The following is a 13,497-nucleotide window of genomic DNA, read 5'->3' on the forward strand; positions in this document are numbered from 1 at the left end:
AACCGCAGCAATATAATTAATACCTATTGCTGCCCCCTTAATTGTTGCGCGCCCAAAACCGCAGCAATAGGGCACTTTTTAACCGCAGCAAATAGCATTTATTCTACTAGTGTTTTGAGAATCCAAAAGCTTCTAACACAAGGGGCACTATTTATGAGCCAAAAAAAGCTTAGAAGGACTCACATTTGGTTCAAGTATATTAGAAGAAAAACATTATTGTGATAATATACTTATAATCAGATTATTTGTTGGATCTCCATATGCTATTTTCTTTGTCATAAATAAACGATACTACTCTTTACACTAAGGATGCGTTCTATTCAACTTATTGGCCCTGAACTTATTGGACCTTATCTGAACTGAACTTATTGAACCTGAATTGAACTTATTGGAACTTATTAAACGAACCTGATTGGACCTGATTCAACTTATTGGACCTGATTGAACCTGATTGGAACTTATTGGACCTTATTGGAACTTATTCACCTTATTTGAACTTATTAGACCTTATTGGCCCTGATTGAAACTTATTAGACCTTATTGGACCTGATTAAAACTTATTAAACCTGATTGAAACTTATTTGACATTATTAGACAAAAAAATGATCATTAATAACATAAATATTACCACTAACGTAAATACTACCCCTCAAAATTTTTTATGGAGTAATAATTATTATAATTCGTCCTTTAAAAAATAATGATTATTAATTATCTCTCAGATAATTAATTTAACAAAAAAATTACTATTTATATATTTGCCTATACATAACTTTCACCACTAATATATCTAATAGTCTTGTTTTGATTTTATAAAACACTAGTAGAAAAGCAAAAATTATATGAATAATAAAATAATAGACATAATACAAATAAATAATAAAATAATAGACATAATACAAATAAATAATACAATAATGTAATTATAATTATTATTGCAAAATATTGTAATTATAATTATTATTATTATTAACCTTAATTATTTGACCATGATTATAATATTATTTAATAGCAATATGAATATTCAAATAATAAACAATAATACAAGTATAATAATATACATTGTGTACTTTAATAAAAAATTCTAATAATAACATAATCAGCTAATAGTAAAATGAATATAAAATAATAAATAATATAAATAAATAATAAAATAATAGCATAATACAAATAAATAATAAATAATAAAACTAATACAAGTATATAATGAATCATTGTGAACTAATTAAAATTCTATTAACGGTTTTTTCACCAAATACCCCCGACAAATCGCGAAATTCACAATATACCCTCAATGTTTCAGAAATGCACCATATACCCCTGACTATTCGAAAACGTGCACCAGATACCCTTTGTGTAACTGCCGTTAACTCACCGTTAGCATTATTTACAATTTTGCCATCATTAAACCCTAACCCTAATTCTAATCTAACCCTAATCCTAATTCTAATCTAACCCTAACCTTAAACCCTTCTCCTTACCCTAACCCTAACCCCTTGGCAGCCCCCACCCCCTCCTCACCCCACCCCAGCCCCCCACCCCTCCCCCCCCGGCCCACCGCCACAGCACCGCCCCCCTCCCCACCGCCGCAGCGCGCTCCCCCTCCCCCTCTCCTCCACCGGCCCCCCTTCACCGGTCCCTCTCCCCCTCCAACTGCTGCCGGAATTTCGCGTGTTCCCCTCCCCCTCCAACTGCTGCCGGAATTCGAGTCCCCCCCCTCAAACTGGTGCCGAAAATCGTGTGTCCCCTCCCCCTCCAACTGCTGCCGGAATTCGAGTCCCCCCCCCAACTGATGCCGGAAATTCGCATGTCCCCCTCCCCCTCCAACTGCTGCCGGAATTCGAGTCCCCTCCCGAACTGGTGCCGGAAATTCGCGTGTCCCTCTCCCCCTCCGACTGCTGCCGGAATTCGAGTCCCCCCCTCCAACTGGTGCCGGAAATTCGCGAGTCCCCCCCTCCAACTGGTGCCGGAAATTCGATTCCCCCCCTCCCCCCCAACCGCTGCCGGAAATTCGATTCCCCTTTGAATTCGAAATAAAGATGAGGATGAGAGAGGGGCTACGGTGGCAGGGGAGGGGTGGGGGCTGCGCTGGGTTAGAGGGGAAAGGATGGGTGGCGGCGACGGTGGCAAGGAGGGGGGGTGGGTCTGCACTGGTTAGAGGGGAGGGAGGGTTGGTAGGGAGGAGGTGGGGCTGGAGTGGATGGTAGGAGGTGGGTTAGGGTTAGGGTTAGGGTTAAGGATTAGGGTTATAGATTAGAGTTAGATTTTAGGGTTAGGGTTTAATGATGGCAAAATTGTAAATAATGCTAACGGTGAGTTAACGACAGTTGGAAAAAGGGTATCTGGTGCACGTTTTTGAATAGTCTGGGGTATGTGGTGCATTTCTGAAACATTGAGGGTATATTGTGAATTTCGCGATTTGTCGGGGGTATTTGGTGAAATAACCGTTCTATTAATAACATAATCAGCTAATAGTGATATGAAATTATGAATAACAAAATAATGGACAATAATACAAATGTTTATTAAACATTGACTATTTGGACCTTATTGGAACTTATTGGACCTTATTAGACCTGATTGGAACTTATTGGACCTTATTAGACCTGATTGGAACTTATTGGACCTTATTAAACCTGATTGGAACTTATTGCACCTGATTAGAACTTATTGGACCTTATTAAACCTTATTGGAACTTATTGCCCTTATTAGACCTTATTGCAACTTATCTGAACTTATCTGAACTTATTGGACCTGAAAAGTTTCAGGTCCAATAAGGTCCAAATAGTCAATGTTTAATGAACATTTGTATTTTATTGTCCATTATTTTGTTATTCATAATTTCATATCACTATTAGCTGATTATGTTATTATTAGAATTTTAATTAAAGTACTACAATGATTATATAGTATTATACTTGTATTAGTGTCTCTTATTTTATTATTTATTTGTATTATGTCTATTATCTTATTATTTATTTGTATATGTCTATTATTTTATTATTCATATTACTATTAGCTGATTATGTTATTATTAGAATTTTTTATTAAAGTACCACAATGTATAGTATTAACTTGTATTATTGTCTATTATTTGATTATTCATATTGCTATTAAATAATATTATAATCATGGTCAAATAATTAAGGTTAACAATAATAATAATTATAATTACAATATATTACAATTCGTCTTTAAATAACTAGAGATAACATGTTAAATATATAAATAGTAAATTTTTTTTGTTAAATTAATTATCATAAGAGATAATTAATAATAATTAATTTTTAAAGGATGAGTTTTATTAATTATTACTTCATAATAAATTTTGAGGGGAAGTATTTACGTTAGGGGTAATATTTATATTAGTAATAGTCAATTTTTTTTTTTGTCTAATAAGGTCAAATAAGTTTCAATCAGGTCCAATAAGATCTAATAAGTTTCAATCAGGGCCAGTAAGGTCTAATAAGTTTCAATAAGGTCAATAAGTTCCAATAAAGTCCAATAAGTTCCAATCAGGTTCAATCAGGTCCAATCAGCTCCAATAAGTTGAATCAGGTCCAATCAGATTTAATAAGTTCCAATAAGTTCAGTTCAGGTTCAATAAGTTCAGTTCAGATTCAATAAGTTCAGTTCAGATAAGGTCCAATAAGTTCAGGGCCAATAAGTTGAATAGAACGCATCCTAAATATATAAGTATTTTTGCTGAATATACTATCAAAAATTATGTGAATAAAAAAATTGCTCAAAAAAGGTGTTGACTCATCTCTATTATATAAGGCAAGACATGGGGGACACCAAAAAATAAAAAAAAGGAATAAAAGAAGAAAAGAAAAGAAGTAACTAACTGTTTCATTTGAATGGAAAAGGCGGAAAAGTAAGACATTTAAATTGAACATTAGCTTTTTGAGAAAGAAAAATATAAAAACAGTTTTTTACCCAATTAATTTTATTTTTACTTTATTTATTATCACACATAATCGCACGCGTGCATGTAAGACTAGTTTACTCACACTTCTCTCCCCTAGTAAAATAAGAAAAGATTTAAAATATAAAAAATGCTTCCCCCTACGTTGTAGTCGGGTTTAAACTCCAAATGTTGCATCTTTTCTAGGGTTTTTGCCAGTATTCCTCGCCAACTGATAACTACAAGAATGAATGGCGAGCTTTTCAACTATTTGGTGACGATTTCTCTCTCTTTCTTTCTGTTTAGCCGTTAGTGTTGCATACCCAATTTATATTTTACTGTTATCAATTCAAATATGTCAGCAAAATGGCGAGCTTTGCAACATCGCCATCGTTATACATACAGTGCTGTCATTTTTCCACAATCTTACATTGATTCTTTAACCCAGTTACATCCTCATGATTTGTCTCAGAAATTATGCTCTGAACTAACTTTACTTGCTTCTCTTAATTCCATCTATGCCCAAGTTAATCATGTGAACAAGGTGACAACTTCATTTAATGATTTGTTGTTAGGAACTGATGATGAAAACTTAGTTTTGATAGCATCGAAATTGTACTTAGAACTGTTATTTCTTGAGAATTCACTACCTTTGCATAGGACTTTGTTGTCGGTTCTATCAAAGAACCGGAAATTTTGGGTTCTGATTGGTGGGTGTTTTCGGGTTCTTTGTGAGGAGTTTGGTGTGTTATGTGGCAAAGGGAAGCGATTTTGTGTGTCACGGGCGGCATTGTCCATGATGAGCACCCCGAAGTTGGGGTATTTAGTGGATGCTGTGGAGGAGTGTTGTATGTTGGTTGCTTTAGATATTGTTACTGGGTTAAATTATGTGGTTGCGGAGACGAATGAGAAGGCAAGACCTTCACCCCTTGTAATGGAGCAATGCCAAGAGGCTTTGTCTTGTTTGTATTATTTACTTCAGCGGTTTCCCTCGAGGTTTACCAATGCGGGATGTGCTCAGAATGAGATGTTGCCTAAAAGTTCTAGTCTTTCAGAAATGATTATTGGAGTCATTTTATGTATACTGCAATCATCTGCTTTTTCGAGGGACTGTTTTGTGGCAGCTGGTGTGAGTTTCAGCGCTGCACTTCAGGTGTTGCTTAGTCCTCAGGAGCTTGGTTATCTCATTTTTGAAGGTGTTTTTGAAAGGAAAATATGTTCTTTGCTAGGTCATTCTGATATTGAATACAAGAATGCTGTAAGTAAGATTCCTTATAATGGGGATTTGTGTTTGACACTGCGAACTTTTTCTCCATTGAGTAGACTCTGCTTCATAAGAGGAGTCCTAACTGCAGTTTCAAGAAACGTGCTCAACTTTCGTTTTGTTGTAGAAATAGAGGGATCCAACTGTAGTGGCGCTGATGAAAATGGTAAGAGATGTTTGCAGAGTATATTATATGATTGTATATTGCCTGAGCTTTGTAAGTATTGTGAGAACCCGAGTGATAGCCATTTCAATTTTCATGCTTTGACGGTGCTGCAAATCTGTTTGCAACAGATCAAAACATCAATCTTGGCTGATCTTGTTGATCTGACAACTGAATTTGATCCAATCCCAGAGGATTTAGGAGCTCGTGTACTAAGAATTATATGGAATAATTTGGAAGACCCCTTAAGCCAAACTGTGAAACAAGTTCATCTTATTTTTGATCTTTTCCTAGACATTAAGGCCAGTATCTATCGAGGGGATGGTTATGTAAATATGAATACATTCCTAGTGAAGATTACATCTGATATTCTTTGTCTTGGTGCGCGATGTAAAGGCAGGTATGTTCCTTTAGCTTCTCTCACTAAGAGGCTGGGAGCCAAAACTGTCCTTAGCATGAGTCCCAATCTCCTATATGAAGTAGTACATGCATACATTGATGATGATGTCTGCTCTGCAGTCACATCATTTTTGAAGTGTTTCCTTGAGTGCTTGCGAGATGAGTGCTGGGATAGTAATGGCATTGAAAGAGGGTATGCGGTATATCGAGGTCATTGTTTGCCTCCATTTCTATATGGACTTGCTTCTGGAGTCTCTAAGCTGCGGTCAAATTTGAACACATATGCTTTGCCAAGTTTACTTGATGTGGATGTGGACAGCATATTTCTTATGCTTTCCTTCCTTTCCATTGGTGTTGGAGTTGACACTGGTTTGGTTTCTCCCGAATTGAGCTGTTTGGATGTTGCATTTGATATTGAGCAGAAAGTGGCTGTTTTGGTCTCTCTGCTTAAAGTATCTCGATCACTTGCACTATTTGAAGGGGATATTGAGTCATGTCATAAAACTGCAATTCCACTAGAAGAGGACACTATGGAGGAAGAACAAGCTTTAATCTATATGAAGGGGATTGAGGTGAAACTTCCAGCTGAGTGGCTTGCTTTGGCATTGACTCATGTAGATGAGTCACTTCGGGTAGATGCAGCTGAATCACTTTTCTTGAATCCTAAGACAGCCAGTCTTCCTTCCAACTTAGAACTCAATCTGATGAGATTATCAGTGCCTCTGAACATGAGATGTTGCTCAACAGCTTTCCAGATGAAGTGGGCCAGTTTATTCAAGAAGTTCTTTTTGCGGGTTCGTACAGCATTAGAGAGACAAATCAAACTGGGAACCTGGCAACCATCTGATTGGGGGAAGAATAATATAGCTTCTGTGTGTAAAAGTGGTGATGAGTTAATTGTTAGTCGAGCAGACAGCCTGTACGAGTTCATGAAATGGTTAAGTTGCTTTCTATTTTTCTCGTGTTATCCTTCTGCTCCTTATGAGAGAAAAGTCATGGCAATGGAGCTAATTATGATAATGGTTAATGTGTGGTCAATAGTACCTCCATTGAAAGAAAATTGCGATTTTCTATCAATTGAAAATCTGTATCTGTTTAGCGAAGGACTAACTAGACCTGATTCAACAATGCTATTAGTTGGCTCAATAGTTGATAGTTGGGATAGGCTGCGAGAGAGTTCTTTCCGCATACTACTATCATTTCCCACACCTCTCCCTGGAATCTCAAATGAGCAGAAGCTGCAAGAAGTAATAATTTGGGCTAAAAAGCTAGCTTGCAGTCCAAGAGTCAGAGAAAGCGATGCTGGGGCTTTGGCTTTGAGGCTTATTTTTCGCAAGTATGTCTTGGAGCTTGGCTGGATTGTTGGAGCTTCAGTCAATGTTACTTGCCATAAGTCGGGGTCTGGTCTCTCAAATGGAGAATATCAAATTCCTAAATCCAGGTTCCCGATTATTGCATATATTAACTCACTTATAGATTGGTTGCAAGCTATTGTGGAAGAAGGAGACAAGGATCTATTGGAAGCCTGCAAGAATAGCTTTGTTCATGGCGTTTTGCTTACTTTGAGATATACTTTTGAGGAATTAGATTGGAACTCTGATGTACTCACTTCAAGCATTCCTGAGATGAGAGATGCATTAGGGAAGCTCCTGGAGCTGGTGATGCGGATAACATCACTGGCACTTTGGGTGGTTTCTGCTGATGCTTTGTCTTTGCCTCAAGACATGGATGACATAGAAGAAGATAGTTTTCTCTTGGATAATACAGCTGAATTAGTTACAGCTTCATCTGAACTTGGACATGAGGCAAAAGATCTGAAGGGCGAGGAAAGTGCTAGACCAACGGAGCAGATTGTAATGGTTGGATGTTGGCTTGCGATGAAAGAGGTATATATTCTCGTCATTTTTGAAGATATGATTTTTAAGTGGGATGGGATTATTCTCTCGTCATTAGTACTAGTTTTGTGTCCTGTGTAGTACAGGCCAAAGCTAATTGTAATTGTATTCTTATCCGAAATTTAATCTGTAGTATTATGTTAAAATAATTGTGGTAGTAGACAAGTTGCAAAATCTTAATTCTATTTTAAAAGAATGAGCATCGTACCCATATTAAATTCTGTTACAATTTGTTGATCAATCAAATTCCATAATTTAGTAGTTCAAATATTTCAAGAACTTAAATGCATCAGTTGAAATTATATTGTAAAATCTAAGTATATCTGAAATGGATCTTGTTCAAAGTAATTTTCAAGTTGTTTCCAATGGTACAAAAATTATAATGTTTCAAAGTCTAATCTAAAAGTTATAATCAATGTTGTACTTCATTATCCCTAGTATTTACTGTAAATCAAATGCTATTTATTACTCCATCCGTCCCATAATATAGTGCTTGCATTCCATTTTGGGTGTCCCCAAATGTTGTTCTTGTTTCTATTTTTTAATTCCACAATTTCCCTTGATTTTGCCTAAAAGACCATGCAACCATCATTTATTTGCTCCTTGGAAATAGTTTTTTTCTTTGTTTATTGAACCTAAGGGTTAAATAAGTCATATATTTACAGCTCTTTCACCCATTTAACCACCATTCTCTCTCCTAAAATCAGCTTTTTTCCCACAACATTAATTGTTTACATTCATGTTCCACTTACCTTAATTCTCGTAAAAAATGAGAAATAAGCACTATAGTATTATTCTAATTTATATTTTATATATGTATTCTTATCTCCCAAAAAGTCTCTCTTTTCCAAAATTCAATTTTGAAATTATGACAGCATATTTTGGTAGCGTGCTATATGCTCTCTAGAAGTTCGCCTTTTTTATAGATATAATTAGATTACAGATTGTACATATATATTTAGATTCAAGAATGACATGATATGTTTTGAAATTTGCTTAAAGTCGGCTGTAGCAGGAGATTTAATTATGATTTTCCCTCTCTTCTCTTCTCTTCTCTAGCTTGCTTCATCAACTCTTTTACACTATAAAACAGACTCGCATGCATGCTCACACAAGTACACAATGTGCACTAGAAAGTAGATGAGAAAGAGTGGTGGTGCAACTTTAGAGATGATCATGAAAAGGCAAAATGGGAAGCAGATGTGTGATTAATAAAGTTTTAACAGTGGACATCATCATGTGTTACAATCTTTCAACCTTAAATATTCCTCTTGAATTACATTTTCAGATTAGTCTTCTACTTGGAACGATCATACGGAAAATTCCCTTGCCAATTGCCACATCTTCCATTGGTGAAGAAACTGAGAGTATGGCAATGGATCAGTTGATGCCCATGTCTGATGCAGTTCTTGACGTGAACCAACTGGAGGTCATTGGGAACCACTTTTTGGAAGTTCTTCTCAAAATGAAACATAACGGTGCTATCGATAAAACCAGAGCCGGATTCACTGCTCTTTGCAACCGTTTGCTCTGCTCTGATGATTCAAGGTTTGTTGCTTTGCAACTTCTGTATTTGAATTATGTTTTTTTACATGGTGATCTGAGCTCTGAAGTGGTCTTTATTACCGCAATTCAGACCAAGAAATTTCATGGCAAAGATGTGCTACCCTATGTCACTTAGCTCTGATTGGTTGTCTCTAAGTCATTAGTTAACTACTTCTTAGAGCCCCTATAATAAAAGGGAAAGATTCTGCTTGTGTGTGTATGTGTGGACGTGCCTGGTGTACATAGAGTTGAAAGTGGCACTAGATTTACGAATTATGACAATAGCATCTGTGATACATGTTTTACCCTTGAAGTGGTGCTGCACTTGCTTTCTTAATTCTTGGCAAAGATATTAGTGAGTTCTCAGTTTTGTCCCAATATATGGAGAGCGTCAAACATAGTTTGAAAATGCGGTTCCAGTCACGGTGATGCGAGAACGGGGATGATGCGGTTGTCGTACCTCCAAGTATCGGCTTAAACCATGAGATATCACTTGGACCCTCCCAAGACACGGTTTTTTACACTTACGATGTGAGTAGTATCGGTTTGGTAGATTTGGAAACCTATACGACATGGGCGATGCGATACGATGCAGCCTTGTTTTCACACCATGGTGTCAAAGCTGTACCTGCCACCAACATGTCATCCTTGTTCCATTGCTTCCTTGATAGGGAGATCTAATCAGGGTTCACTATAAGCATGAAGATGAATGAAATTGTCGAAGACTGAATACTTCCTCCATTTATAAATATATGCAACATGTTGATTTTCACATATGCCAATGCACTATTTTGACTGTTAATATTAGTAAAACTTATAAAAAATTGATAGTTCGAAAATACATTTTGAGATTGAGACTAATCCAACAATATATTACATGATAGCATTTGTATTTATATACTCCCTCCGTCCCTAAATAGAGTGCCTATTTCTTTTTTGGACACTATTCAAAGGTAAAGAAAGCCCTAAAAAAAATTCCAATATATAAGAAAAAACATATTCATGTGGGGTCTTGTTTGATTCGTCTCATTGCATACATTAAGAAAATCAAACTTTTATAATTTTTACTAATATGTAATTAAAGATATTAACGATGCAAAACGTGCATTGGAGAAATGGGCACTCTATTTAGGGTCGGAGGGAGTATTAGCTTTGAAATGTGGTCAAAGTTAGTATCCGAATAGTGCAAAATCAACAACGTTGCATCACTTGCGGAGAGAGTAGAATCTACTTCCGAAAGTTTCCGGTACCTAAAACCCTTTCAACAAAACTATGTCTCGTTTCTCCATTCTCCGTCCTTGCCCTTGAACTTAGAAGTCAAGTAAACACCCACATTCTTAATTTCCTCCTAAGCAAATGAACCACGATTAGAAAATAACGTTTTCCTCACTCCATAGCTTTCTACAAGTCCTTTTTATGTTTTATTGCGATTAATATTAGTCTTGCGATTAGTATTAATATTAGTCTGAATTTCTGAGCAGGTGTAGCCTTGTAGGATCCTCGTTTTTGTTGGGGTTTGAAGGGTATCAGGACTGTTTAACCAAGTCCTGTAAAAAATGCCTCGACATTAGACAACATTTAACATAACATTGAATTAGTTAGCTTATATTACAGTTCTTTGTGGTGTGTAAGAAATAGTTATGTGCATGATTAATCTACTTCTGAGCAATGTCTGCTTCTGCAGGCTTTGTCAGCTGACAGAATCTTGGATGGAACAGCTTATGGAAAGAACAGTGGCCAAGGGACAAACAGTGGATGATTTGCTAAGAAGAAGTGCAGGTATACCTGCTGCATTTAGTGCCTTCTTTCTCTCAGAGCCACAAGGTGCACCAAAAAAGCTGCTCCCACGGGCACTGCGCTGGTTGATAGAAGTCGCTGGTGGATCATTGCTGGACCAAGCTGAATCGACTATAGGTGATACATCGTGGAATGAAAGAACTGCAATATCAGATGGAGAAGATGCCTCTATGCAAACAGATGATATTATTGAAAACTTAACATCTGCGAAGATTCGTGTTGAAGGTGTTATACCAACTGTGCATGCTTTTAATGTTCTCAGAGCAGCTTTTAATGATGCCAACCTAGCAACTGATACATCTGGTTTCTCTGCTGAAGCCATGATAATCTCTATACGTTCATTCTCTTCTCCACATTGGGAAATTCGTAATAGTGCATGCCTTGCTTACACAGCCTTGGTTCGTCGAATGGTTGGATTTCTAAACGTACATAAACGAGAATCTGCAAGGCGTGCTATTACAAGTTTAGAATTTTTTCACAGGTAAAAGTCAGTGTTAATATCAGCATTACTATGCAAGTTCACAGAATTATGTTTGGCGTCTTTGTAGATCTCTTGGGGGGTTTGTTCATGTGAATTTCAGCTGCTGGTTCCTTCTTTGTTCATTCTCTATTTGTGTGATTTCATTAATGCCTTCTCATTTGCTTTGTTTCTACTTCCTTCATTTTTTTAGCTCTGCCATTTTGACTTTTGACACTATTCATAATCTCTACTTTGACTATCTTATATTATTAATATATAAGGAAAAACATAGTCATGGAAGGTGTGATTTGTAATTGAAGTAGATTTCTATGCCTCTGATCTAAGAAGATTAAAATTATTTTGTGAGTATTTAGAGTGCAATTCCAAATGTACATGGTTGGCCTTATAAATCTTTTTCGTTGTCTTTCTTATGTCTATTTAAGAGTTGTCACTGTTGTTTATACATCTTAGTGCACATTTGCTTATGAATAAAGTTTTTAGTTCATCATTTTTTTCTGAGGATCGACTAACTGGATCAGTCTTTTATTCAGGTATCCGTCATTGCATTCATTTATATTCAGTGAACTAAAAATTGCTACCGATTTATTACAAGTTGGGCAGTCAAATTCTAATCTGGCCAGTATTGTGCACCCAAGTTTGTGCCCTGTGCTGATCCTTCTATCGAGGCTTAAGCCTTCACCAATTGCAAGTGAAGCAGGAGATTGCTTGGATCCTTTCCTATTCATGCCATTTATTCAGAGGTGTTCAACTCAAAGAAATATGCGTATTCGCGTACTTGCTTCAAGAGCGCTGACAGGTCTGGTTTCTAATGAGAAATTGCATCTGGTTCTACTTGATATTGCTTCTGGATTGCCCAATTCTGTAAATCAAACAGAACCTACTCAAACTTATCGTGCAAGCTCTTTTAACGCTATTCATGGGACACTCTTACAATTAAGTGCCCTATTAGATGGCAATTGCAGAAACCTTGCCGACTTTTCGTTGAAAGAAATTATTCTCAACAACTTGATCAAGATACTTCATAATTGTTCATGGATTGGAAGTCCTAGATCTTTGCCGTGTCCCATTCTCAATGCTTCTTTCCTCAAGGTACTCAATGACATGCTCACAATTGCTGGAACATGCCAGGCAGGCAATAATTATGATATCATATGCAGCTTACTTTCAGATTTATCTTCCGAGTGCTTGGGTGTAGAATCTGAATTATCATTCCATGATCCAACTTCTATCGAACTCCGGAAACAAGCTGTAATGTCATACTTACACTGTCTCTATCTATATGAAGAACATGCTGAAGAAGTGATTCCAATGCCAAATCAGTTGTCTGCTGCCAACATAGTTAAGGCAAAACCTCTAGCTAATAATGGATTTGATGGTGTTGAGGAGAAACTTGCCTGTTACATGTCAGATGCTTCATATGAAGTACGTCTTACAACATTTAAGTGGCTTCTCCAGTTTGTTAAAACTGCTGCAATAGAAGTGGGTGATGATCAAGATGGCAGTGAGGTTGCAATAATTGCTCACTGGGCTAAGGCTAATCTACAAACAACTTTGATTAGACTCTTGTCCTTTGAAACTAACCATAAATGTGCCTATTATATTCTTAGGATTATTTTTGCTTGGAACCTGTTGCAGTTTCAAAGAGCAAGTAATAAAATACTCGGCAACACTATATATATTGGAGAGATGGATTTTGAGTCAATTTTGCTATTTTGGAATAGATTGGTTTCCATACATGATTCTGCAAGACATACAAAAACTGTGGAAATACTCATATGCTGCTTTGGATTGTGCGTAAAGCGCTTTGCAAGCTTTCTTAGGTGCATTCTTCCTGTAAGCAATAAGAAAACGGAAGAGCTAAATAGATGCACCATCTTATGCAAATGGATAAAACATTATGTTTGTCTAATCAAGCAATATAGTGATGCATCACAGCAGGTAAACTTGCGCAAGGCCGCTGCAGAATCAGTTGTAGCATCTGGGTTATTGGAACAGGCTGAATTTATCAGCGCATATGTGAACGATGGCAGTGAGCCACAGGATTC

At 36.7% G+C, this 13,497-nt stretch overlaps 1 protein-coding gene across 2 annotated transcripts in view; it reads left to right on the top strand.

The window, feature by feature from the left end:
• The first annotated feature begins 3,768 nt into the window (after window positions 1-3,768).
• LOC104906201 (uncharacterized) overlaps window positions 3,769-13,497 on the top strand; it is a 10,654-nt gene continuing 925 nt past the window's right edge. Inside the window, exons 1-5 of one of the 2 annotated variants that reach the window (XM_048638346.1) lie at window positions 5,201-5,338; window positions 5,467-7,620; window positions 8,918-9,177; window positions 10,859-11,452; window positions 11,983-13,497. The exon at window positions 11,983-13,497 is cut by the window's right edge and continues 925 nt beyond it. In XM_048638346.1, coding sequence (XP_048494303.1) covers window positions 5,330-5,338; window positions 5,467-7,620; window positions 8,918-9,177; window positions 10,859-11,452; window positions 11,983-13,497 — 4,532 coding nt within the window. In that variant the 5' untranslated portion in view covers window positions 5,201-5,329. Of the gene's footprint in view, window positions 7,621-8,917; window positions 9,178-10,858; window positions 11,453-11,982 lie in introns of both variants that reach the window. The other variant, XM_010694926.4, reaches the window with a different exon arrangement.

This window comes from Beta vulgaris, chromosome 2 (genome assembly GCF_026745355.1).
Source record: "Beta vulgaris subsp. vulgaris cultivar EL10 chromosome 2, EL10.2, whole genome shotgun sequence".
NCBI classification, from domain to species: domain Eukaryota; kingdom Viridiplantae; phylum Streptophyta; class Magnoliopsida; order Caryophyllales; family Amaranthaceae; genus Beta; species Beta vulgaris.